Genomic DNA, 27525 nt, shown 5'->3' with positions numbered 1-27525 from the left:
TTAATTTAGTTTAAATTAAAAATTAATACATAAATATAATTTTTTAAAATGTATATAGATATTTCTTTTTATTTAATTTTATTATTATTATTATTATTTATCCTCTCATCACTTCTAAAATAACTTTAATTTATCTATTTGTAAAAATTTTCAAAATATATAAATATTGAATTAAAATTTTTATTTAAATATTTAAAAACGAGTAATTAAATATATCATTCTTACTTTAATTAAAAAATAATATTTTAATTAATTTGAAGATTAAATTATAAGTCTCTAATTAAATTTTTTTAATTTTATGTTAAATAAGTATTTAATAGACTACAAATCTATAAAGTTTCATATTAAATCTCTTTTTTTTTAATTAATTATTTTATTAAATTTTAATTTTAATTTTTTTCTAAATAATAGATAAAGTTAAAATTTTTAAATACTTAAATATAGTTAAATTTTATGTATAATATAATTTTTAATTTTATAGATCCCCGAAAAGTTTGTATAAACAAAAAAATTTTAGAAGTTTATGAGATGAAATTTAAACTTTATACAAATTTATACATATATCGTGAAGTTCTAGATCTATCGTTGTTTATAACTTAATCGGTTTATGAATTTTTAAGGCTGTGTCATGTGAATCGATGTTCATAGGATCGAGATGTGGATGTTATATAATTTAATCTAAGTCCCATCACACCTGATTTTTCAGTCTCGAAAAATTCTATGATTTTTTTTTACAAGAATCAGCCTCAGATTCTCTGTAGAAATTTTAGAATTTTTTTTTTATATATATAATCTAAACACGTGTCTATTAGGAAAGACATTTCTACACCTTAACAATAAATGTTTTATTTACCAACTATGTGAGATTTCACAATCCACCTTAGTGTCTTAGTGACACACGACTCGGTGTTTGACCCTGATATCACTTGTAACAATTCAAGCCCATCGTTAACAGATATTATCCACTTTGACACGCTATGTATCCTCGTCAGCTTCACAATTTTAAAACCATATGTTAAGGAGGAGTTTTCACACCAAATTTCGAACTCTGTAATCTCTAGAGGCCAAAATATAAAATGGGTTGGATATGGTTCATAAATGCGAGTTAAGAATGGTTCAAACAACTCTCCATTCCACATATTGAGCCATTCAACAGATCGGTTTCTTCGCGGCTTCCACCATCGACGTGGTTTCTGATTGCCGATGACTCATTTCTTCAATGGGTATCAATTTTCTTCTCCCTTTCTCCATTTCTCAGATCACTGCGATTCTTTCTTCTTCATAATCTGTTGACGTCTCTTTGTTTCTGCGTTCTGGGATTTGATTATTGCGTCTGCCTATCGTTTCATGGTTTATGATTGATTTGTATGATTTTCAGTATATGTTTATGCCTTTAATTGGTTTAGTATGAGCTTTGAGATTTTCTTTCTTCCTGCGGTTGGTTGCTCTGCTTGCAGTGATTTTGAAAGTTGCACATGAAGTGTTTGATTTATTTACGCAATGAAATTAATTTGGATTTTGTTCCTTTACTTACTTGGATTCTTTTGAATACAACTTCTAGGCTCTTCAAATTTTCCTTGGGAAAGATGGCTGACGTTTTAGTTTGTAGGAGCTAAGTTCACCGCAAGTAGATATTGTCCTCTTTAGGTTTTCACTTTCGGGCTCCCTCAAAGTTTTTAAAACGTGTCTACTAGGGAGAGGTTTCCACACCCTTGCAAGGAATGTTTCGTTCTCCTCTCCAACCAATGTGGGATCTCACAATCCACCTCTTTAGGGGCCTAGTGTTCTAACTGACACACTGCTCGATGTCTGACTCTGATACCATTTGTAACAACTCAAGTTCATCGCTAGCAAATATTGTCCTCTTTAGGATTCCCCTTCTGGGCTTTCCCTCAAAGTTTTAAGACGAGAAGCCTAAAGAGGACAATATCTACTAGCAGACTTCACCGCTAGCAGATATTGTCCTCTCCAGGCTTTTTCTTTCGAGGTTTCCCTCAAAGTTTTTAAAACACGTCTGTTAGAGAGGGGTTTCCACACTCTTATAAGAAAAGTTTCATTCTCCTCTCCAACTAACGTGGGATCTCCTATACTTTGAAGAGAGATGTCTTTCTTTCCATGTGTGGGGCTATGGCTCAATACCCATTGTACTCCTAAATTGCTTTGACAATTACCAACATGTAAATAATGAGTAATGTTGTTTGTGTTTGCAACCTCACAATGCAAGGAGTCTCACAGAGTTGTATTGAATCTATACGACCTCAGCCGCGGATCGGCTCGACAGTTCTTGACAACATTGTTAGGGAAACCCATTAAAGGCATATGGTAAGTGCTGAACTTTGCTAAGATATTATGTTGCTTGGTACCCAATTAAAAGAGTAGTATATGGATAAACTGAGACTACATCAAATTGAAAGCGTTTTTAAAGATATGAAATTATGGTTAAGAAATGTGTAAAAGTATTGATAGTTACTGTAACGGCTCAAGCCCACCACTAGTAGATATTGTCCTCTTTGGGCTTTTCCTTTCGAGCTTCCCTTCAAGGTTTTTAAAACGCGACTACTAGGGAGAGATTTCCACACCCTTATAAAGAATGCTTCATTCTCCTCAACCAATATCGGATCTCATAGTTACTACTCATACTAACAAGTTGTACCATTCTTTTTTAGGTAGTTCAATCATATGAACTCTAAAGTTGAGTATGTTTAACTTGGAGGTATGTAGGATGTAATAGTCCAAGCCCACCGCTAGCAGATATTGTCCTCTTTCGGTTTTCCCTTTCGGACTTTCCTTCAAAGTTTTTAAAACATGTCTATTAAGGAAAAGTTTCCACACCCTTATAAAGAATATTTCGTTCCCCTCTCCAACCAATGTGGAATCTCACATAGGATGACCTCTTGAAAATTTCCTAAAAATCATGTGAGTGAGATAATACATGCGAAAATGATACGTGTTGGTTTGTGACTATAGTTTTCGCATTTAGAAGTAGTTCAAGACAAGTAAGAACATAGTCATATCGCAGTAGACGTAGGAGAATGTCAGGACCATCAGGTGCCAAATTCAAATTCTAAATCTTGGTCTGAATCCTAAGAAATTTATATGTATATTTTGATGAGTTGATCTTATGAATCAAGTCTCCTTTACGAAAAGTTCGGGCATTATAAATTGTGCTACTGTTGCGATAGCACAAGATAGTCTTTTCTTACTTGAACTGGTGTTAGGACAATGAACACTACTTGTCTCTACATTAGTAATGTCGATTTTTGTTGATGAAGTATCGCATGATATCGCTTTCTTGCAAATTCTCACTCCAAAGTCGATTTAAGCATAACTTAACTAGTTAAAGTATATATCCTTAACCGAGTGGTCAGACATTCAAATTCTCACACGTTGAACTCAACGTTACACTGATTTTGTGAGTGGTTGATTCTCTTATGCATTTCAGCTGAAACTTACAGCTTGTTGGGTCACGATTGCAACAACTTTAGTAATGAGGTTGATCAGCCTTTGGTTGGCTCGACGATCCCTGAGTATATTCTTCAGCTTCCCAGCGAAGTTAGCAGCAGTCCCGTCGGTAGACTCGTGCGTAAGTCGGGATAGAGATAACAATCATAGATTCTTTTTAGTCGATACATCTATTATTTATTCGTGGTAATGTTCGTTGTATTGACCGTGTCGATGATTCAGAATCTCAAAACAATGTTAAGATCGAGGGTAGTCCTGAAAGTTCCACAGGTTAGGCATAATCAACCAACGACTTCGGCCGCGAATATCGGTCTTGGATTCTAATGTTGAAGAATCATCAGGCTGTGATGTCGGACCGCGCTGTCGTGGTGGTAGCAAGGCAACTAAAGGGCAGTCTGTCGGGCAAGAACAATGGAGGACTTGACACATCTGGCTATAGAGCCTGGGATGACAATTGATGAAAGTCTGCTCGGGGATGCTCGAGCCATGATATGAGACAGTATCTGTGTCAGCTCAAGCCCACCTCTAGTAGATATTGTCCGCTTTGACCCGTTACGTATCACAGGACTAGAGTGTACGAAGTTATGAACATGACATCCTTAACCTATTAGTTCGAAAGCACCGTGGAGAGAAACAAAAGTCCACAGACCACCTAATTGACAAAGTAAAATCTCCTTGTGCTTCAGGACTCTGCAGTAACAACAAAGAGTGTGCTAAAGTATTAGCAGGAGTCGAAACTGCGGCGGTTAAGAAGTTACATCCTTCAGGGTAAAATAGGCACAAGGAAAGAGCAATTTCTCCCTCCAATGTCGCTCAAGGATGCAAGTAGTTAAAAACTTTTGAGAGGGAATACTATTGAGATAACTGTGCATTATAGTATTAAGCTATGCAACTTTGCTTTTAATTTTCAAAACGAAAAACAAAAACGTTACCCAACGAGAATCGTTTCAATTATTTGAATTCATATAAATTCATGTTCAAAATTACTAAATATGAGATAATATTATGTATGTGACATTCCACTTCGGATGGAGAGGAGAACAAAACATTTCTTATAAGAGTGATAAAAGTCAAAAAGGGAAAATCCAAATAGAACAATATTTGCTCTCTAGAAAAGTCAAAAAGGGAAAATCCAAATAGAACAATATTTGCTAGCAGTGAGTTTGAGTTGTTACAATGATACCAGAGCTAGACACTGGGCGGTGTGCACCGGCGAAGACGTTGGCCCCCAAGAGGGTGGATTGTGAGTGAGTTTGAGTTGTTACAATGATATCAGAGCTAGACACTGGGCGGTGTGCACCGGTGAGGACGTTGGCCCCCAAGAGGGTGGATTGTGAGATCTCACGTCGGTTGGAGAGGGGAACAAAGCATTCTTTATAAGAGTGTGGAAACCTTTCTCTAGCAAGCATTTTAAATTTTGAAGGGAAGCCCGTAAAGAAAAGCCCAAAAAAGACAATATAATCATTTTAAAAATTTAGAGACAGGAAATAAAAAGAATCAGGGAAGGGTGCATTAGAAAATGAAAAATAATAAAATAAAAATATTTATAAATAAATTTCATAGGGAAAAAATGAAAATAAAAAAAAAAAATAAAAAATAAAAATAAAAAAAAATAAAGAAAAATTGAAGTAAACATTGGATGCTTTGAATGTATGTCTTATCAAATATTTGGATTATGACTTATGAGTTCGCATGCAATACACCGAATGATGAACACTCACTTTCCCTTTCACAATTTTTTTTTTTCAAAAAATAAAATAAAAAGATAAATAAATAAATAAAAATAAAAATTTTGTGGGTTTTTTTTTTTTTTTTTTTTTTTTAAGAAAAAGAGAAAATAAATAAATAAATTTGTAGAATTATTGGTGTCCTAGTTGGTAAGTAATCCCTTGTTTATGATGCAATGTGTTTTTCAAAACATTATTAAATCATTTTTATATTTTTATATATATATTTTTTCTTTTTGGCTAATTTGGTGGTTTTTAAGAAGATTTTGATTTTTTTTTTTTTTTGTCTCAAATTAATTAATACGAATTGATTTGAATCAATTAAATACGTTTTCCTCCTAATTATGAATATAGCATGGGAGAGAAACAATTTTATCCCGATCGAAAAAAAAATAGAGCCACTTACTAAGTTGGAGAGGCAGTCATACCGACATGACCCCACTGATTTTTTTCAATCAGAGCATCGAGCTTTTAGGCCTCGAAAATTGGAATAGAATCTCGTGACCCTTTGCTGGTCTTGGTCCAATGAAGTGTGGAGTTTGGACACCCCATTACGGTAGTCTAGTGGCCCGGCTGGCTAAGAAGGTTCCACCCCCAACTCCAACTGGTTTACCTAGGTTAGAAATTAATAGTTTTTAAACAAATAGGGAATAAACTATTTCAGATTTTTTTCGGGTCAATTTTTTATAAGGATATCATTGACAACAGGTCTTTTTCTACTGAAAATATGTGTCAATTTCATCCCGTTTGAACATTCTTCACACGACAAGACGGTTGAAAAATATTAGCCGTGACTCGGTTTTTCACCTAAGGCTTCAAATGCTACGAATAGAGTTTTCACACTCGGATTTGGATTCTGAGGTCTTGTACACATGGCTATAAATTTTTTTTCGAGTCTCATTGTAGTCTTAGTACAATCTCTAATGCTCCTAGACACTCGTTCGAGAAACGAAAAATGTCGCTAATAGTAAATAGCCTATATATATATAGATACATACATATACATGTCGACGATACATGCATGTCCAACATACATTTAAAAGAGTTTGTCTTAAGCGGAAAGTTATTTTTGTTTTGATGCGGTGGTGGAAGAGATATGATATGAATTATAAGGGTATGGGTCCAAAAATAATGATCCCTAGAGTGACCCTACCTTAGGGCTGGTGGGCAATCATATTCTATATGCTTTTTAATAATTATATTCTCGCTTTTTATTTCTAACCCTAATTTTTTTTACGAGAACCTAAAATTGTAAAAATAATCAAAATTAAGTCGGTCGACTTAATGAGTTATAGGAGTTTAGACTCGTTAGGTCACAAAATCTCTTGGATCATAACTCGAACATTAATAACTAAAATCTCATAAAATTCAAATATCAAATATTTACGAGTCATAACGCATCACTGACATCTGTTACAAATGTTAAATATTCTTATTTAAAAGAAGGATAAGATTGGATTGTTGTAATAGTTTAAGCGCACCGCTAGCAGATATTGTCCACGTTGGCCCGTTTCGTATCGTCGTCAGCCTCACATTTTAAAACGCGTCTACTAGAGAGAGGTTTCCACACTTTTATAAGAAATGTTTTGTTCCCCTCTCCAACCGATGTGGGATCTCACAGTCCATCCCCTTGGAGGCCCAACATTCTCACTAGCACACTGTCCGATGTCTAGCTCTGATACCATTTGTAACAGTCCAAATGCACCTCTAGTAAATATTGTTCACTTTGGTCCGTTACGTATGGTCGTCAACCTCACAATTTTAAAACACGTCTACTATGGAGAGGTTTTCACACCCTTATAAGAAATGTTTTGTTCCCCTCTCCAACCGACGTGGGATCTCACAATTTTAATCGTGTTTTAGGTCCTTAAGTTCGTTTGGTTTATGTGGTGTGTGGGAAAGTGAAATGAAAGAAAAGAAAAAGGATGATTATTATTATTTGGGTAAGTGCCGAAAGGAGAATAATATACTTTCTTTTTGCCTACTTTTTCATCTTGGCATCTTATATAAGTTTTATTATTTAGTCCCCCACTCCCTTCTTTTTTTTCTTTTTTCTTTTTTATTATTTTTTTATTTATTTGCTTCTTTCGTACTCCAATGTGTTCTTTTCAGACTCGAGAACGAATTATCGATTTTTAAATGATAATTTATATTTTATCTATTAAATTATGTTGTGCTGACAAAAAAAAAATGTATTAGGGACGGGTGAGAAATTTTTTAAACTTTAGGAATTTATTTGATAAAAGTTTAAAGATTCGATTAGATTCAATTTGGATAGTTTATTTTTAAAAAAAATAATTCAAAATTACATTAATTTATATATATATATTATTTTATGGATTGAATTACGAGTTTAGTTTCTAAATTTTGAGTTTTATGTCTATTTGGTAGAAAGAGTAAATGTCAAAGGTTAGACGATGTATGTTCGAGTAATTAACTACTAAGGTCTCTTGATTTTCTTTAATTAATCCTATAATAATTTACCTTATTTGACTTTAATAAGAAGTTCCGTACGTACGGTAATACTCACGCTATTTTTAAAATGATTTGATGCAAGTCAGTGACATCGAAACTCAGCGTTAGGTTTTGTTACTCTAGATTTAACTAAATTTTTATAGTTAAAGGTGTATGTCTCTGAACTTTTTTAATTCATATTTTTAAACAATTAAACATTAATATTTTTAATTCACGTCTATTTTTTTTTCTTTTAAAAAAATATAAATTGATCTTAAATTTCATAAAATTTCATTAATTGTCAAATTGATGTTGCCAATTAATCAATAATTACAATATATAATTAACAACCAAAATTACAACCACAAATAATAACTCTTAACTATCAAATCAAAGATTGGCTGTCCTTTTGATGGAATTTCCTTTTCCAAAATATGCATAAATTATTTAAGAAGATAATTTAAAATTAGGCTAAAATACAAGAAAAAAAACGTATGTATCCTTTATTTAATATATATATATATATATATAATTTCAAAATTACAATAATACCCTTTTAATTTTTTATAAATATTTCAAAATTATTATGACTAAAAATTTAGAATAAGTTTGGCGGGTAACCTGAATAATATAATAGATTCTAATTTAAAATTTTTATTTTCAGGTCACGGACACGATATTTTAATTCTTAATTTTTGTGTAAGGGTAGTTTTGGAATATTAAAAGAAGATAATTGTGGGTTACTTTTTTTATAATTTATAATTTAGCACAATAATGATGAAATAAATGGTATGATAATTTTGGGGTGTGCATGGTAATAAGTAAAAGATTGAGGGCCTAAGTGAGAATAAAAGGAAAAAAGATTTGAACTTTTACGGTTCATAAAGGGTGAAGGAGAAGACTTGGAAAAATGAGATCATGATTTGTCAAACGAAATAACGACTTTTTCCCGCTCTTTTATAATTCTTTTTGATTCCTTGATCGCACAGTTTGGAATGGATTTTTGACTTTTTTTGTTCGTTCAAAGATTGCAGATTTTCTTGCCCCTTTATCGCGCTTGTTTGCCTGCTCAAACAGGGCACAAATGATCACAGAGGAAAAAAGGAAGAAACCCAAAAAGAAGGCACAAAATTAGTGAATCTAGCAAGGTTTGATGGGAAGGCAAACAATTTGTGGCGTGCTAATCAAAGGTATGACCCACCAATAAGGCCCCATTGGAAAGGAAGATTGTAATCTAGTGATTTGCAACAATGCACTCAACCTGTTCGACGAAAGTCGCCAAAGAACTTCTTCACCTTTCCTCAACTGGGTCTCTGTCTCTGTTTATGTCTCTTTACACCCTTTGTTTCCTAAGCTCTCCCTTGGCTCGCTTCCTCTGAATGGACCGAAGCGACATGCTGCAGCTCCAGCTCCAGCAACAGTTGTCTCTTGCTAAGTCTGTGCGCCACCGCTGCAACGAATGGTTTGTTTGTTTGTTTGTTTGTTCTTTGATTGTCTTTTGGTCTGTGTAGTTTTCAGCTAGCTCTTGAGTACATGTTAATTTGGCTTTTGTGCAGTTTTGTGTACTAGTTAACTTGGGTCGTTGGTTATATCCTACAAGCTATGGTGTAATGCTGCTATTTTGATCATTGTTCTTTTGTACTTTCTGCCATTCTAACCCAGCAAGATCTCTCTGCTATTTTGGTATTGGCGTGCTTGTTATCTGGTCTAGATAGTTTGTGCTAATAGTCACTTGAATTTTGAGCTGGGTCTTGTTGTTTTCGATTGAAGTTTTTATCTATAGTTAGTGTTACTCTTTCTTTCTTTTTTTTTTTTTTTTTTTTGTTGTTGTTGGGGCTTATTTTTCTTGTATGCTTGTATGTTCTTTTATTTCTCTCAATGAAAGCGTGCTTAAAAAAAGTCATCCCTCATATTTGAATGTTCTGAAGAGTCAACGTTGTCGTGCTGGTTTTCTCTCACGTTGGAGCTTTTCTACGCAAGCCAGTATGTTCTGTGAGATCCCACATCGGTTGGGGAGGAGAACGAAGCATCCTTTATAAGGGTGTGGAAACCTCTCCCTAGCAGACGTATTTTAAAAACCTTGAGGGGAACCTCGAAAAGAAAAGCCCAAAGAGGACAATATCCGTATTTTAAAAACCTTGAGGGGAACCTCGAAAAGAAAAGCCCAAAGAGGACAATATCTACTCACGGTGGGCTTGAGCCATTACAAATACTAGCAGATAAACATTGGGCGATGTGCCAGCAAGGAGGATGAGCCTCAAAGGGGGGTGGACACGAGACAGTGTACCAGCTAGGACACTGGGCCTCGAAGGGGGGTGGATTGTGAGATCCCACATCAGTTGGAGAGGAGAACGAAACATTTTTTACAAGGGTGTGGAAACTTCTTCCTAGCAGACGCGTTTTAAAAACCTTGAGGGGAAGCTTGAGAGGGAAAGTCCAAAGAGGACAATATCTGCTAGTGGTGGACTTGGGCCATTACATGTCCAGTTTAGGATTTATTTACGGTACATCAATTGATGTCTCGTTTAGCACTGATTTGTGTGTTCCGAAATGATTTAGACGCTCTGTTTTGATTGACTGTCATCTTAAGAGTTGGTTAATTGGTTACATGGTTACCATATTGAAATTCTAGATTTATTTTGGCTACACAATGCTTTCTACTTTTTGTTCTCTGTATGGTGTGCTGCATATTGATGGAATCTGCGTGAATTCTCTTTTAGTTTGTAAATGGCATAGACAATTCCATTCGATTTTGAAGTATCTCCAAATCCATTTATTGCAAAACAAAGAGCTAGATCTCTCTCTCTCTCTCTCTCTCTCTCTCTCTATGGCTGTTTTCTTCTTGGCACAGTTTTTGAAGTTAGCAGTCTAAATTTGGACACCTTTGTTTGTGAATAATTGGCTATTTATTTGTGTAGGATTTTCCGCGATGTTCCTAGCGATATTACAATAGAAGTGGCTGGAGTTACATTCTCCTTGCATAAGGTAACACTAACGACTTGAATTATGTAGTGTCCACTGTGTTTAGTTAGGAACCACGACTCTCCATAATGGTATGATGTTGTCCACTTTGAGCACAAACGCTCATAACTTTGCTTTGGGCTTCCCCAAAAGGCCTCGTACCAATGGAGATAGTGTTCCTTCCTTATAAGCCCATGATCATTCCAACCATCCTCTTCTTGAACAAAGTCACTATATAGCCTCCCCTGAGGCCTATGGAGCCCTCAAACAGTCCCCCTTAATCGAGACCCGACTCCTTCTTTGGAGTCCTCAAACAAAGTACACCATTTGTTCGACACATGAGTCACTTTTGACTACACTTTCGAGGATTCTATTGACATGAACCAAGACTCTCCACAATGGTATGATATTTTCCATTTTGAGCATAAGCTCTCGTGACTTTGCTTTGAGTTTCCCCAAAAAGTCTCATGCCAATAGAGATATTGTTCCTTCCTTATAAACCATGATCATTTCCTAAATTAGCTAACGTGGGACTCCCTCCCAAGCATCCTTGTTTTTTCTGAATAATACCTGCATAAGAACTTGTAGAGACAAAGCATTAATGTATATAGAGAAAATCCATTAGAGTTCTGGACTTGAACATATATTCTGCCTATGCTATAGCTGAAATCTATAGTTCCTAATGAATGACTGGTTTAACTCAACTACTGAATGCAGTTCCCTCTCGTCTCTCGAAGTGGGCGGATTCGAAGGTTAGTTGCAGAACATAGGGATTCCGACATCTCGAAGGTGGAGCTTCTTAATCTACCAGGAGGTGCTGAATCTTTTGAGCTAGCAGCAAAATTCTGTTATGGGATCAATTTCGAAATTACTGCAGGAAATGTTGCTCAGCTATGTTGTGCATCTGATTATCTTGAAATGAGTGAAGAATTCTCGAAGGATAATCTTGGTTCCCGAGCTGAAGAATATCTCGAGAGAATCGTCTCGAAGAACCTTGAAATGTGTGTTGAAGTGTTGCAACAATGTGAGAATCTACTCCCTTTAGCTGATGAGCTGAAAGTAGTTAGCCGCTGCATTGATGCAATAGCATCAAAAGCTTGTACAGAGCAAATTGCTTCGAGCTTCTCACGCTTGGAGTATAGCAGTTCAGGGAGACTTCACATGAGCAAGCAGGCCACGTGTGATAGCGACTGGTGGATTGAGGATATCTCTGTTCTTCGTATCGACTTGTATGAACGAGTCATTACTGCCATGAAGTGTCGAGGGGTTCGTCCTGAGAGCATAGGTGCATCCTTGGTGAATTATGCTCAAAGGGAGTTAACAAAGAAATCCAGTTTATGGAACCCATCTGGCCAGACAAAGGTCGATTTTGTTACGAGTTCATACGGGCAAGAAAAACTTGTTGTTGAAACAATAGTTAGCCTTTTTCCAGTTGAAAAATTGGCTATTCCAATCAGTTTCCTTTTTGGGCTTCTGAGGAGTGCTGTGATGCTTGATTGCTCTGTTGCTTGCAGACTTGACCTCGAGAGAAGGATAGGATCTCAGTTGGATATCGCTACTCTTGATGATCTTCTGATTCCATCCTTCAAACATTCAGCTGATACTTTATTTGATGTTGACACGGTTCACAGGATCTTGGTAAACTTCTCTCAACAAGATGATAGCGAGGACAATATGGAAGACGCCTCCGTTTTTGAATCGGATAGTCCTCGTTCGCCATCTCAAAGTGCGTTGTTTAAAGTATCCAAATTAGTAGACAACTACCTTGCTGAAATTGCCCCGGATGCAAACCTCAAGCTTTCGAAGTTCATGGTCATTGCAGATTCCTTACCTTCACATGCACGCACCGTCCACGATGGATTATATCGAGCCATTGATATCTATCTTAAAGTACGTATGTGCTCCTTTTTTCACGACCTAAGTTTGAGTTCATGTTGTATTTTCTTATAGTTACTTGGTGATCCTTTACCAGTCGAGGAACGAGATTATAGTTGAACCTCGTAAACTGACTGTTCTTCATTTCTTCATGGTTTCAGTTTTTCACATTGTGCACCAGGTTCTATAATTGTGTCTTTTGATGTTTTCATTGCCACAGGCTCATCAAGGTCTATCAGACTTAGACAAGAAGAAGCTCTGCAAGCTAATAGATTTTCAGAAGCTCTCGCAGGAGGCCGGAGCTCATGCTGCTCAAAACGAGCGCCTTCCCCTCCAATGCATGGTTCAAGTCCTTTATTTCGAGCAACTAAGGCTTCGTAACGCATTGTCGAATTCTTGTGGTGACGAAGACTACAAACCTTCACATCAATCATGGAGGATTAGCAGTGGTGCATTGAGTGCAGCAATGTCTCCACGAGACAATTATGCATCACTGAGACGGGAAAATCGGGAGCTAAAACTTGAACTGGCTCGACTACGGATGAGATTAAATGATCTCGAAAAAGAACATGTTTGTATGAGGAGGGATATGCAAAAGTCCAGTTCTCGTAAATTTATGAATTCGTTCTCGAGGAAATTTGGTAAAATGAGCTTCTTTGGGAATAGCTCTTCAAAGGGTTCGAGTTCGCCATCGAAACATTCATTGAGGACGGATTCCAAAGTGATTGAAAGAACATGTACAAGTGCAGAATAGTTCCAATTTACACTCAGAGCAATGCAGAGCCTCTTTTCTTTGTTAAGTAAAGTTTTTCCCTTTTTCCCCCTCTTTCGAGAATGGTTCAGTCTATTTGTAACCTGTAAATGATTAGTATTGCCAAGAACTCTTCTTTATCGATGATGTTTTTGGTAACCAAATCTCACCGACTTTCATTTCTCTTTTTTGTTATCGTGGAATTCGTCATCAAGGTGGATTGCTCTTATGCGGTCAATGAACTCATATTAATGCTAGAATTTGTCGCAAGTAAAGAAAAGTATGTATTTATCTGGGGTGAGTGAAAGGAATTTGAATCATTTTGTTAGGTCTCAATGAGGGGAGGAGATCGGGTTAGGTGACGAAACTAAAGCAACAATGTATTGAACTCCACAACAAAGAAAGGGGAAAGCTTGCCTGAATAGCACAAATTTTGTTCCAATCGATCGAGTGGTTTTCACTATCTCGTAAGAGTGTAAAACACCTTTCACCAAATGACTGAGTTTGGTGCGGGCTGCTTTTTCCGAGTTGGAAAGCCTGCATGTGCAAGCTAATCAAGGTTGGGGTCTCTCGCTCCATTCATGGCAATCACCACGCCATTATTTAGTACGCTTCTTATCGGTATAAATGACTATCTTTGACAAATCATAGCCTAGGAACCAATCACTAGATTTCACTTTTTGACTAATATTTCAATAATCCATAAAAGGAAGACAATAAAAACAACGATGTTCAGTTCGCGAAGACAAACCTGACCTAAAAACCAAAAGCCACTGGACCGATCACTAACTTCAACGTTTAAGTCGTTTTGGTATAGATGTGGATGCCAAAAGCCAAACCCAGAATTACCAGGGGAGCTAGAAACTGGAGTACCTTGATAATGAATTCCAGTGTCTTGTCTTGGTTGTATAGGGGCTGCTTTGGAGGAATGTACTCTCCTTTTGCAGGAATAACCGAGCTATCGATATCGCCTACGTAAAATTCTTCCATCATTGCACTAGCAGCGCTGCTGTGCCCGATGTCGAGAAAATCATTGGTTGCATCCTTACCTGTAGATAACAAGCCCTCAAACATTATATTATGATCCGTTCATTTAACAAATGTTATTAGGAGCATATTGCAATGAAAAAGCATCGTCGTTTGTTGTTCCCTACCAGTGCTTGACAACAAGACTTCATCACCACCAGGATGGTCTTCGAGGAATTTTGTCACATCATATACCTATTGGATTAAGGCAAATGAACAAAATGAAAGTGATACCAAGCACAACATAATCAGTAATATAAATAATATCTTTTCTGGAGCGAAAGTCATTCATACTGCTCCATAGTTGTCTCGCAAACAATATGCAGGTAAGAAACATAGACACAGATAAGACACTATTGAGATTTGGTTACCAAAAACATCAAAGACAACTATGACAAACACTCAGTTTAATAAAATATACACTTTCTAAAATATATATTATGTTATTACTAGAACGAAATCCAAAGTTGTTCAACGTGGGTTTAACAAATATTGGAGCTATATTGACTTTGCAACTAGTGTCCTAGTGTCACAACCTTACTATGAAGAGAATAGGTTTTAACTCTCACGTTGCGATAAAAGAAGCGGCGACCCTCAAATGGCACCAATTGACCACACGAGGGCCTCTTGTACCATGATGAGATCAAGGAGGACGGTGTGCCATCTAACACACCACATAGAGTGGACATTGAAGAGAAGACGAGGAATAAGCAAGATAAGAGCAACGAGTAGACAGAGTGTCAAAGATAGGCTTGTTGAAGGGTCGAGTAGGGTCCTAGGCCTTAACCTTGAAAGTCGAGATTTCGAAGGAATTTGGGCATGCAGTTTTGGAGTTAAGTCCATCCATATGTAATATGAATGCTCGCAAAATTTGGAGTCAAGTCCATCATGTCTACACTCGCCAGTTAGGAAATGACTCAAAATATACTATAGGGGAGGCATGGTGTCGACTCCACATTACACCTGAGCCTTGTAGCCTAGGCGAGCTACCCTGTGGCACATGTGTATGTCACAATGAAAGCAAGCGTTCCGAGACGAGTGTCTCGGGCGACTTCCTTTGAAATGGGTTTTTCAAAGACATTACCGAGCAGCACGGGTGTGCAGGTATTGCACCTCTGCCCATGTGTCAAAAGTTCGATTTTGCACCCGCTATCCGATACAATATCCATAAAGGACAACTCTAAGAAACCCTATTCACTACTTAACATATTGACCTATTTATTCTAGGATTTTCGTAATTATTAAGCTTTGGTCACTTGGTTTATCCCGTGACTCCCATTTGGTTCTCTATCATATTAACACACTACTTTTTTTGTTTTCATTTCGACTCAATTAAGTTAGTCTTCTGTCAACTTTAAAAAAAACTATGTAATAGGTAATTTTTTTGAGTTTAACGACTTACAAAAATGGAGACACTTTAACTGCGTGTATATATTTTAATCTATTAAACTGTATATATTTTAATCCATTAAACTATACTCTAGTTAACTCATTTTATTTTTGTGTCTAATACGATTTACCTATCACACAAAAATGGTCTGAGACAAGATCAAATGATTAAGGTTCTACTGAAATTCAATTTTATGCCTATATTACATATATGTAAAAAAAAAATGTCATAGACCCAAAATTAAAAGGTTAGAGTTTTAATTAGCAATTTTAGAGACCTATCAAATCAAAACGACCTTAAACTTTTTTTAGCCCATAAAGATTCACGAGCCCTATTCAGTCTCAAACAGAACACAGAACAGTAATCCCATTCATCAAACTCAATCAATCAAAAGAAAGCATACCCAGTGAACCGTGAACCATATAAATCAGAAACAAGAAAAGAATCATACAAAGGAGAGCAAAAGCCAGAAACCCATCAAACAGAAAATAAGAGCCGAGCCATGTAAAGAATTTAAAGCCACATTGGGTCACACAGACAAATGAACACATACCTTATCCTCAATGATCAACCAGCAGTCGTTGCGGTTGTCGTGGGAGGCAACCTCAGCCAAAGTGAACACCGTGCGGCCATCCATGGTCGCAGCTTGGAAGAGAGTTGTGTAATCGGGGAGGCAAATCTTTCTTGTTCTGCAGCCAAAGGGACGGCGGTGGATTTAGAGGTTTTTAAGGGTATTGGGAAATGGGGTTGGTGGGACAATGAATCTCATGATTTCTTTGATTTTATTTCCTAATGAGCGTTGGACAGGTGAGGCTCATGCAATGCCATCTCATACCAACCTTTCTTCAATTTTTCTGAGCACTCAGACCAGAAAAGTCAAAAGACTTTATTTTTTTTTGGGGGAAATACCTTTTTTGTCATCGAATTCTTCCAAGTATGTATATACTTTTGAGTCTATACAAAACAAGTTCCTAATATTGGAATATTTTTCAATTTTGTTTCTAATATCTTCAAAGTTTATATTTTTCCCATAAATTCTAAAAGAATGACCATTATATGAATTTTAAATTGTATCAATTTTTAGCATATTAGCATTTTAATTCATGAATCCAGTATAACAAATTAAATAATTAAGGTTAAGTAAGTTGATAAGTTTTTTTTTGTGTGGAGAAATTATTTAATTTAGGGAGGATTACTATATTTATATCACAACTGCCAGCCTATTTTGAAATTATTTTCCAAGAATATTTTAGTTTGAGTGATCTTCAAAAATACATTTTGTTTTAAGCATTTTTTTAATATTAGCACACTGTTTAGATTTGAAGAGCACTAATCTATTTCGATATAATTACCTAACTAAAAAAAACTTTCTATAATACTCTTAAAACTTTAAAGAAAATTTCAAAAATATCATTGTCATTAATTTTAAACGAACCGTTAACATTTTGTTTCACGATACCTTTGAACTTTGTTTCAAGATACCATTTAGTTTTTAGAAAGATTTCAAAAATACCTTTTTACCTTTTGAAAGTTTTATTAATACACTTAGAACTTTTTTAAAACTTTAAAAGACACTTTTAAACTTTTTTGAAATATTCAAAAATACTTTTATCGTTAGTACCACGTTTCAAAAAATACTCATAAACTTTTAAAAAAACAACGTTAAAAAATTTGGAGATAATCTAAAGTGTCAATAGATAGTTTTCGTCTATAACATTGACCATAAAAATATTTTTGAGCTTTTTTCTTATGGGTTAATATAACTTTTAAAATTTCATAAATATGTTTTTAGAAATAGACATATAAAAGTACTTTTCGAGGATATTAAAGAAACAGTAACTAAGGTATTTATAGTTTCCATAAAAAACTAAAAAATTTATTGTAACCCATACTTTTTCAGAATTATTTTTATTTTTATTTGAAGGTATTATTAAAAAATATTTTTTTAAAAAACAAAATACAAATTTTATGGCTTTTTTTAATTTATTTTGTATGGAAATTTATCAACAAAAAAAAACTGCATTTTTTCCAACCAAATATTGAAAGAAAGTTACAAAGGAAGCTTTGATGGCTTCTCATTAAAAAATGCATTTTCTTTTAAAAAAAAATGTAACAAAACTTTGTTTAAGCAAATTTCTACGACCTCAAAGCTTCCCGAAAAATGGGGACAGCCTCTCCAAACCAATTGCTTCCCTTCCACACTCTTCATTCCCATTATAATTTTATTTTATTTTTACGACAAACGCAACAAAAAAAAAAATGAAATCAATCGAAAAACAAGGGAATTTGAGTTAAAATACCTGAATTTCTTCTTCTTCTTCTTGTTCTTCCTTCCAATCCCCACAGTTCTTGCAGAAGCCATTCCTTGCCAAATTCAACATTGGATCTCCCTCGTTCACTCTCTCATGGTGTGTTTCTTTTCTGTCCTGCAATTTCAAAATGCTTTTTTAATTCCACAGGATCAAGAAACTAAGATGATTAATGCATGAATTGCTGAAGCTTAATTTGGTTTTCATGGCCATCTATTTGTATCAAGATCAAGAAACTAAGATGATTAATGCATGAATTGCTGAAGCTTAATTTGATTTTCATGGCCATCTATTTGTATCAAGATCAAGAAACTAAGATGATTAATGCATGAATTGCTGAAGCTTAATTTGATTTTCATGGCCATCTATTTGTATCAAAATCAAGAAACTAAGATGATTAATACATAAATTGCTGAAGCTTAATTTGATTTTCATGGCCATCTATTTATATCAGTAATTGATCGAAAGACCAGAGGAATTGATCTGAAATACCTGAATTTCTTCTTCTTCTTCTTCTTCTTCTTCCTTCCAAGCCCCACAGTTCTTGTAGAAGCCATTTGCTGTCAAATTTAACATTGGATCTCCCTCGTTCCATGGTGGGTTTCTTTTCTGTCCTGCAATTTCCAAATGCTTTTTTAATTCCACAAGATCAAGAAACTAAGATGATTAATGCATGAACTGCTGAAGCTTAATTTGATTTTCATGGCCATCATATTTGTATCAGTAATTGATCGAAAGACCAGAGGAATTGATCTGAAATACCTGAGTTTCTTCTTCTTGATTCCTTCCAAGCTCGAGCAATTCCTGTTAGATTTTCGATTAACAATCACAAGGTACTGAGTTTTTTTTTTTTTTTTCCTTTCAATCTCAGAATAAAGCAGGAATTCGTGGAAGTTAACTTGATTCTGTTGTTGATGTTCATCGATTTGCATCACTAATAGGTTTTGCCAGAAATATAATGATCTATTGATTCTACTGACCTGCATTCCGTTGATATTTCTGTCCTTTTTGTGATCTTCGTGAACACGGAAGGTTGTTTCGATTCTCCAGATTTCGATCAGATGTCGATAGTTGAGGATGGCCGTAGCCTGGCAGGCTATACTCTGGACGACGTTCTGGCTAACAATAGATTAGGGCCACCGGCCGCTTCACGGGCCGCTGAAATCCGCGGCAGAACGCTGCTGGATATAATCCGCGACGAGGAGCCCAGCGTCGGCAAGGGACTTTTCGGAAAGGACAGAAGAACTTGGAAGTCCTTTAGGGATAAGCTCCGGCTGAAGCGCGCTGGCTCTGCTTGGGTCTCGACGGTTCCTATTCCGACCTCCGATATTCCTGTTCAAGACAAGCGATCTACAGCCGGAAAGCGAAATCAAGCCCGTTTCAGCGCGTCTCCGTCTAAAAACTCCGCCGATTCTTCAACTCGTCCGTCTGAAGAATCTTCCAAATCCACTCGCCGTCAGATGTCTCGACAGACTTCCAGATTGAACAACCCGAACGATGCGTCCGCGTTCCATTACGATGAGTCCTTCGATTACTCGTCAGTTCCAGATGCAGCGCCGAATCGAACCATGAAACCGCAAATGTCGCGCCGTAACTCAATCCGTGTCTCTGCAATGGACTACACGGATCCAACGGAACCAGATCGCGATAACAGAGCACGACACTTCAATTTCTCAGAGTCGAGAATGATGTCCGCTAGAGAAGCCGTAGCAGCACAAGAAGCAGCCGATGCAGCAGCAGCCGCCGCGGAAGCTACAGAAAAAGACAATGAACAAAACGAGAACAACGAGAAGGAAGACGAAAACGAAAACGAGAAGGAAGACTCAACAACCGCATCGGAGAAGGAGAAGGAGGAGGAGGAGGAGGAGGAGAACTCGCCGTCGTCTGAGCCGGTAAGGATATCGCTGATGGACCTATTGCACGAGACGGATAAGGAAATGGGATTCGGAGGATCAAATTACGGAATGGGATTTGGAGAAGATTTCTTCGACGACGACGACGATGACGACGAAGACTACTACGAAGATGAAGACGACGGGCATGGCAGAGAATTCACCTGCTGCGTTTGCATGGTGAAGCATAAGAACGCGGCATTGGCGCCATGCGGGCATACATTTTGCAGGCTGTGTTCGAAGGAATTCATGGTTAGCCGCGGGAACTGTCCCACTTGCAGCGATTTCATCTTGGAAATCCTCGACGCTTTTTGATTCTGCTTTTGAAACTCATTTCTTTGATCATTTGAGGATCTGAAGATGCTCAAGTTTGAGTAGAGATATCATTTTGCGCCCACAAAGATTAGTTGTTGTAAAATATCCCTCAAGAATTTCAATCTTTGTATTCACAAAGTGTATATCAATCTTTGCCTGCTACTCTATTAGTTGCTCTCATTGGTTCATCTGTAATAGATAGACTTAGCTATTACTTTTATCAAACATGATCGCATATTTTCAATTAAATCATCACTATTATGTTCAGATGGGGCGGAAAATAGGAGAGATAGTCAAAAGAGATTTCTCCCTAATAGCTAAACGGTACCTGAATTATATTCCATGTCCTTGCTTCAGTCGTCCCATCCTAGATATATATATATATATACACATACATCACTCGTCACAATCGCACTTTAATGGCAGCGGACTTGCACTCATTTCTCAACAACAATTGAATTAAGTCTATTCGTTCTTGCGTCTACAACCAAGCAACGTATGCTCGAACTTTTGGTCCCGATTCAAGAACGTTTTAGAAAACAGGGCAGAGAGATTTCGAAAAAGAGTGTTGAAAGCAAGATTTGAAAAATTAAAATGCATATAACTATATATATATAAATTTCCGAAAAATAAAAAAAAATGAAATAAGGGCAAGGAAAATAACCCGAGAGAGAGATCCAATTCTTTTAAGCTTTCCAGCAAAAGCATTACAGAACAGTTTCACAATGCATAAGGAATGGAATGATTTGATAATAAACATAATGATAAGAAGTGTTTTCAAATCTAAAAACGATGCATAATCATATCGGTGTCGAGCTTGAACTCGAACGACCTACAAGAGTTCACCTGGAAGCGTAAACATCTGTCGACAAACTCGAACATATGATTAGGGATTCCAAGAGCAACTCTAATACTCCTACATATCTCTCTCTTTGTCTCTTTCTTTCTATTTATCTATCTATCTATCTATCCCGACCAAAAATGGAAGTTAATCACCTTCTGTACTACTTACTTGATGGCCCTGACATTTTACAAATCCCCCCGGGATGGACCGACGGGCAGTTAAAAGGAAAGTCTGGATAGCGGAAATCGTTTTCGGTTTGTTCAACCTCTGGTCCTCATGATTGTGATGCTTCCCTTACCGCCTTCGGTATGAATCTTGGTTTTACCTACCACGGGCTTTCCAGAGAATGCTGAAGTTGGGTAAGACAGAGAGGGGTCTTCCGGATGATGCTTCGATTTTGACGGTGGAGGTGTGCGGATCCGCTGGTTTATGTCTTTCAAGGTAACGTCGCCATGGAATCCACAGGGCTTGATGAAGGCAAATGGGTAGGCAATTGAAGAAGCCAGTTTAGTGGGAGTTCTAATGTATGACTTTCGACCTGCACGTACAGGCCAACGGTATGCAAGACATTAACTCGGTGACACGAGAAAATGGAATACGGTCCATAGACAAAATGATGCATCAAAAAACTTGAGCAGAATAGAACCTTTAAAGATTATGTTCCGAGGAGTTCGAGTAGGATGATGTTGGACAGCATTAGATTTGAACTCAGGTATGACGTCACAAAACTCTACACGTTCGAATAAACTAATGTCATCTACCATAACAAGATCAACACTTAAACAAATGGTTTAACGAACGTCACCTGATACATCAATTTGAATGTCCGGAGTCCCAACAAAGTTCCTGAGTTCCACATTTTAAGACGTTAACGTAATCGACATTAATAATTGTAAGCAAAACAATTCAGATGCAAACAAGACACATACAAATCCTCAGGGCTGCAAAGCATATCAGCATCAGTAAAGCATTCAGCAATCCAACCTTCAGGTGAGTGATCCAAATTCTCATGACAGAAAGTGGACACATTATCTAAGGCAAATACATTATATGATTAGACAAATCCAAGAACACTCAGGAATCCCGTATAAAGTATCGTGTTTGAGACAAACCTGAGAGTTGAGAACACTCGGGAATCCCGTATGAAGCTTCCGGGAGAGCAGCTGGACTGGAAACATCCTTCTTCTGGATATAGAACAAAAGGCCACAACAAATTTCATACAAGTTCTACGAGTATATCGACAAGTCTAATATCATAGTGGAGAACTTAAGTTTTTGCATCTAAGAGGATCGACCGCAAGCAGCAAGTGCTGAAAGAAAAGACAAATGAGAAGCCTGATTTTTTAAAAAATGGACCATAAGCTTGAAAAGGAGCTCCTATCGACGGAGCTCCTTGTTAAAAGCATATCTCCCGAACACTAAAGATCGACAATAAGCTCCTTGGAGCAACTTAGAATTGCCCGCGGAAGCCCCCTCGACTCTCCCTCTATTTAAGAAAAAAAAAAAAAACTTTTTGCATCCAAGGTGTTGGCACAGGTTTTTATTAAACAACATTCGACTTTCATGTATTAAGCATATAGCTAGAGTTCCTTCTGAGCCAGGATCAAACTTAAATTTTGAGTATGATTGCGCCCTGCTATGGTAGAACCACGTTAACCGAGCGTACTAACTGAAGATTGATTCTCTCTCCTAAACTATGTAGTACGTTATATATTCTTTCTAGCAAACTCAATCAAAATCAAAGCAAACTTATTGCAACTACAAGCAATAAACATAGAACAACTTCTAGAATTGACATGTTTGACTGAAGTCGATCCGAATTCTTACAACCATACACCAGGAAGTGCATATCACTTACATGTGCTTTTAGAAATCTAGAAGATAAATCTTCATTGCATAGGGAAGTTTCCATATCTTGTGCAGTAAACTGTAACATCCGACGTCTCTTTGCCTGTGATTGAGTCTCCCTGGACTCTTCTGATTTCTTGTTCCTGTCATCTGAAACCCACTTCTCCACATTAGAAATGACAAAGAACCAACGACCCCTTAGATTAAAATCAAGTGTAATGTTCTTACCACTATATGAAACATTGAATGCCAAGTCCCCACAAGCTTTAACAGGAGTTGTTTCATCAAACACGTACGAAAGATTTCCATTTTCGGATACCCCGTCCCACAGGAATTCTGATATCTCTGCTCATGACAATGAAAACAAAAAAGGTCCCAAGGATGAATCTTAACACAACGTGATCAGATAATATAACAACTCAAGCGCATTATTAGCAGATATTATCCTCGTTGAGCATTCCCTTCCGAACTTCCCCTCCAGGTTTTAAAACGCGTCTACTAGGGAGAGGTTTCCACACCTTTATAAGGAATGCTTCGTTCCTCTCTCCAACTAACGTGGAATCTCACCAATAATGTAACAACTCAAGCTCACCACTAGCAGATATTGTCCTCATTGGACTTACCCTTCCAGACTTCCCCTCAAGGTTTTAAAACACGTCTACTAGATAGAAGTTTCCACACCCTTATAGGGAATGTTTCGTTCCTCTCTTCCACTAATGTGGGATCTCACAGATAACACATAACAAACAAAGTAAACAAGAAAATTACTCACCTAAATCCGCATCCTTCTGAATGGTATACCCATCTCCTTCCCAATTCCAAGAATCCCTGATAAAATCACACATAAAAGCAACAAAAGTGAAAGATTAAGCACATGCAACGCTTATTACCATAAGAGAAATGGAAAACAATTGATTCAATCTCAACTAAGCAAGTCAAACTACTGAAAGAAGCAAATTAAACCGTACTTCTTGAGGATTTTCTCAACAAATTAACACAATAATTAAACAACTCGGAAGACTGCAAGAACGCTATAAACAATAATAACAAGTCATTAGCTGTCAATGATCCGCTACTTAAATTAAATCCAACAGCCTCATCCTCCTCTCCATTTCGACTTCAAATTACCGATTACAGCGCAAGAAAATCAGAACAAATCGAAGAACCATTACAATAAAACCCCAAAAAACAGCTTCCCCCAAATCAAGGAATCAACAGGAACAGCTAGATCTTCCAAAACACAAAATAAACACGGAGAAACCAAACCAATCACATAAACAAACAGATAGAGCAGAAGAACCGGGATCTTACTTGTTTTTGGCGCAATCATCCATGGCTAGAACAGTAAAACAAGAGCAACAGTCGTGAATTGCTATTGACTGCGATCAAAAAAGAAGCATTTGAAGAGAAATCCAGTTCGGTCCCCCGATGTTTGAGTTGTGGTGTGCTATATAATGGGGGCTTAGGGGCGGAGAAGAAGGAGAAAAGCGCCCACTAACCGAGTAACTCGCAAGCCAGCACTTGGTCCTCCTCTCCTTTATTTATTTTATTTATTTTTATTTATTAATTTCTCTATTTTTGTAAATTTTAATTTTCCTCTTCCCAAAGCGACACAGATATATCAAAGAGAAACCGCACGCTTTTATTACATGGGTTCCACTTTTTTTTTTCTTTTTCTTTTTTTTTTTTGTTCTTTTTTTGGTATTTTACCTTTGATGTAAATTTGCTATAAAAAAATTATTTAATTACGAAAATAATAATAATAATAACAAATTAAAATAAAAATATAATTTTTTTATTATTAAAATACTTTTTCAATATTTAATATATATATTGATTATATTAAGACCAATAAATTATATTCAAATTATCGGAATTGTTTTATAATACATTAAAATATTAGAAATTTAAATGTAAAGTGTTGAATTAAAAAAATATAAATATAATTTTTTTTTATTGATAGTAGATTTGAATTTCATGTAATAAAAATAATAAATAAATAAACAAAAAAAAAATTAAAATTTCCTATTTTTACTATTTTAATTTATATAAATGATTTAAAATGTTATTTTAAATATATAATAAATTTTGATTAGGGTACTGTTTGAGTTCGGTTGGATTGGGTTCATATAAATGAAACTATATGGATCAGGTTGGTTCGTGAGTTACCCTAATATAGATTAGGTTAAACTTAACGAGCCCGAATTTATTGTTAATTTAAAAATATATAATTATTTATTAATTATTCTCCTACCGATTTTAAAATTAATTTTTAACTATTTGGAAGGTAATATTTTAAAATGTATATTAAAATTAAATTACAAATTTTAATTAAATATTTGAAAATGAGTAAATGGACGTTTTTATAACTACCCGTTTAAACAAAAATTAATAAATGACCCAAACAACTCGAACCAACCGAACTTAAAAAAATTAAGGTTCAGTTAAGTGGAGTTTATTATTTGATAAGAATTGTTTGTGTTTGCAATTTTATGACCCGAACAATTGAGTTAAATCTAAAAAATGTCTCAACTCTATCCAACTCAATCCCGAACACCTCTAATTTAATAATTATATTTAATTTTAAAAATTTTAAACCTCTCTTTCTCATTTTGACTATGATTTTAAAAAGTGAAATAAATTAAATATATATGTATAATAAACAAATATAATTTGAAAATAAATGGTTAACTTTTTTTTATCACCATTTAATTTTTTTTTTATATAATTAGTAATTAATTTAAAGGGCATGTCTCCAATAATATTTAAGAATTAATCGAACTAAAATTAGAAAGTCAAATTATAAAAAAAAGGAAAAAAAATAAATAAATATGTTTGATTTAGAGGATAAATGCCAATAAATTTGACCCTACATATGAATATATCAATTTTTTATTTCTTTTTTTTTTTTCTTCTATATTATACATTTAAATTATAACAAAAATAGAATTAAAATAATAATAATAAAGACGAAAAATATAAGAAATTACAATTTTTTTTTATTAAAAAAATTGTGGGTGAAATGAGACTGTGATTTTTCATGTAAATATAACTACAAATTGAAATAATATAATGTACTTTCAAAATAAATGTTGGACTAAAATGATGAATTGTTTTTTTTTTTTTAATACGACAAAATTACACGTACGAACCCTAATTTAACCTAGTTTGTTTCACCTTTACAGATCCGATGATACGGAGTTATATATTGTATATATACAGTGTATTTTAATGTAGATATACTGTATTTTAATGTATATATACAGTATTTGAAGTTATTCATTTTTGTTTCATAGTCACGGGTCTTGCTTTAGCATCGTTTCACGTTTGAAAAATGTAAAGAGCGGTTTGTGACATTTCAATTTTTATAGTGACGGGGTCGAGAGAGATGGGAAAAAAATGCATCTGTGGATTTATTTATGAGGTAGCTAGACACGCCTCTTGCTTACAAGATCTGTGTCAAGGTCGGAAAGGGGAAAAAATGGGATAGAGTTGTCTATCCTCGTTAGGGTTTCCTTATCGGTAAAAAAAAAACCATAAATTTTCTAGTGAAAGGGTCGAGAGATATGATGAAAAAACACATCCATTTTTAGGATAACTCAATGTCTCGTGGATTCTAACTATGAGGTAGCTAGACATGCCTCTTGCTTACGAGATTTGTGTCAGGGTCGAAAAGGGGAATGAGGATGGGATAGAGTTGTCTATCCTCGTTAGCGTTTCCTTGTTGGTAAAAAAAAAAAATCATAAATTTTCTAGAGAAAGGGTCGAGAGAGATGACGAAAAAAACACATCCATTTTTAGGATAACTCAGTGTCTCGTGGATTCTAACTATGAGGTAGCTAGACACGCCTCTTGCTTACGAGATCTGTGTCAGGGTCGGAAAGGTGAACGAGAATGGAATAGAGTTGTCTATCCTCGTTTGCGTTTCCTTGTTGGTAAAAAAAATCATAAATTTTCTAATGAAGGGGTCGAGAGAGATGACGAAAAAAACACATCTATTTTTAGGATAACTCAATGTCTCGTAGGTTCTATCTACGAGGTAGCTAGACACACCTCTTGCTTACGAGATTTGTGTCAGGGTCGGAAAGGGAAACGAGGATAGGATAGAGTTGTCAATCCTCGTTAGGGATTCCTTATCAGTAAAAAAAGAAAAATCATAATTAATATATTCTTCACTCATTTTTACCATAGAGACTAAATTATAACAAACACAGTAAACTAAATTATTATAAATAAAGTTGGCAGACAAAAGATGATTTTTAACTACTTTACTAATTTTTTATTATTTATTTTAGTTGAGATAATAATTAATATTTTAATATTAATAGGCTTTTTTTCTTATTTGAAAGAAATAAAGTAATAAGAAAATAAATAAATTAAATAGGCACTGTACTGCACACGTGTACGGCAGGATGAGGAGCAGTCACGATTGACTATCACGCGCGCATTGAATTGAGCCGTTGGGGACATTAAATTCTTCAGCCAATGGGTATCCGGAGAATAAGGTTCAATTAAACATTATTTTATTTCTAAATATATTTTTTTAATGCTTCAAATTCCATTATTATTCCCTCGAATTTTAATATAATTATTTATGGGCCCATTCATTTCATTGGATTTTTTTTTTTTTTTTTTTTTTTTTTTTTTTTTTTTTTTTTTTTTTTTTTTTTT

General features: G+C 35.5%; 4 protein-coding genes and 2 long non-coding RNA genes across 10 annotated transcripts; 4 read left to right on the top strand and 2 right to left on the bottom strand.

Annotated features, from left to right (window-relative positions):
* Window positions 1–1112: 1112 nt before the first annotated feature.
* LOC111463926 lies at window positions 1113–4329 on the top strand. Its single transcript, XR_002713958.1, has 2 exons — window positions 1113–1223; window positions 3443–4329. It is a non-coding gene; the product is annotated as an uncharacterized LOC111463926 (long non-coding RNA).
* A 4196-nt stretch (window positions 4330–8525) lies between these two features.
* LOC111463913 (BTB/POZ domain-containing protein At5g48800-like) lies at window positions 8526–13394 on the top strand. Its single transcript, XM_023107877.1, has 4 exons — window positions 8526–9105; window positions 10562–10628; window positions 11322–12494; window positions 12700–13394. The coding sequence occupies exons 1-4, from the start codon at window positions 9023–9025 to the stop codon at window positions 13231–13233; spliced, it is 1857 nt and encodes a 618-aa protein (XP_022963645.1). The 5' UTR covers window positions 8526–9022; the 3' UTR covers window positions 13234–13394.
* A 491-nt stretch (window positions 13395–13885) lies between these two features.
* On the bottom strand, window positions 13886–19057 carry LOC111463923 (cytochrome b5-like). 4 transcript variants are annotated; one of them, XM_023107892.1, is made up of 7 exons: window positions 18936–19057; window positions 18718–18759; window positions 18448–18569; window positions 17947–18072; window positions 16200–16335; window positions 14385–14451; window positions 13886–14279 (listed from the first exon to the last, which is right to left on the bottom strand). In XM_023107892.1, the coding sequence occupies exons 4-7, from the start codon at window positions 18006–18008 to the stop codon at window positions 14029–14031; spliced, it is 516 nt and encodes a 171-aa protein (XP_022963660.1). In that variant the 5' UTR covers window positions 18009–18072; window positions 18448–18569; window positions 18718–18759; window positions 18936–19057; the 3' UTR covers window positions 13886–14028. The 4 variants fall into 4 exon arrangements, with proteins under 4 accessions (XP_022963660.1, XP_022963661.1, XP_022963658.1 ...); XM_023107893.1 differs by having other exon boundaries at window positions 17947–18067; XM_023107890.1 differs by lacking the exon at window positions 17947–18072.
* LOC111463925 lies at window positions 17968–19122 on the top strand. 2 transcript variants are annotated; one of them, XR_002713956.1, is made up of 4 exons: window positions 17968–18054; window positions 18410–18551; window positions 18680–18788; window positions 18988–19122. It is a non-coding gene; the product is annotated as an uncharacterized LOC111463925 (long non-coding RNA). The 2 variants fall into 2 exon arrangements; XR_002713957.1 differs by having other exon boundaries at window positions 17969–18054; window positions 18489–18551.
* Window positions 19123–19358: 236 nt separating this feature from the next.
* Window positions 19359–20329, top strand: LOC111463917 (NAD-dependent protein deacetylase HST1-like). The gene has a single exon (XM_023107882.1). The coding sequence runs from the start codon at window positions 19416–19418 to the stop codon at window positions 20160–20162; it is 747 nt and encodes a 248-aa protein (XP_022963650.1). The 5' UTR covers window positions 19359–19415; the 3' UTR covers window positions 20163–20329.
* A 504-nt stretch (window positions 20330–20833) lies between these two features.
* LOC111463916 (protein XRI1-like) lies at window positions 20834–24384 on the bottom strand. Its single transcript, XM_023107881.1, has 9 exons — window positions 24166–24384; window positions 23627–23682; window positions 23083–23199; window positions 22865–23004; window positions 22119–22191; window positions 21936–22038; window positions 21812–21852; window positions 21653–21736; window positions 20834–21544 (listed from the first exon to the last, which is right to left on the bottom strand). The coding sequence occupies exons 1-9, from the start codon at window positions 24186–24188 to the stop codon at window positions 21267–21269; spliced, it is 915 nt and encodes a 304-aa protein (XP_022963649.1). The 5' UTR covers window positions 24189–24384; the 3' UTR covers window positions 20834–21266.
* Window positions 24385–27525: the final 3141 nt, after the last annotated feature.

The sequence above is a fragment of the Cucurbita moschata genome, unplaced genomic scaffold (genome assembly GCF_002738365.1).
Source record: "Cucurbita moschata cultivar Rifu unplaced genomic scaffold, Cmos_1.0 Cmo_Scf00029, whole genome shotgun sequence".
In the NCBI taxonomy this organism is placed as follows: domain Eukaryota; kingdom Viridiplantae; phylum Streptophyta; class Magnoliopsida; order Cucurbitales; family Cucurbitaceae; genus Cucurbita; species Cucurbita moschata.
This window is presented reverse-complemented; position numbering and strand designations above follow the sequence as displayed.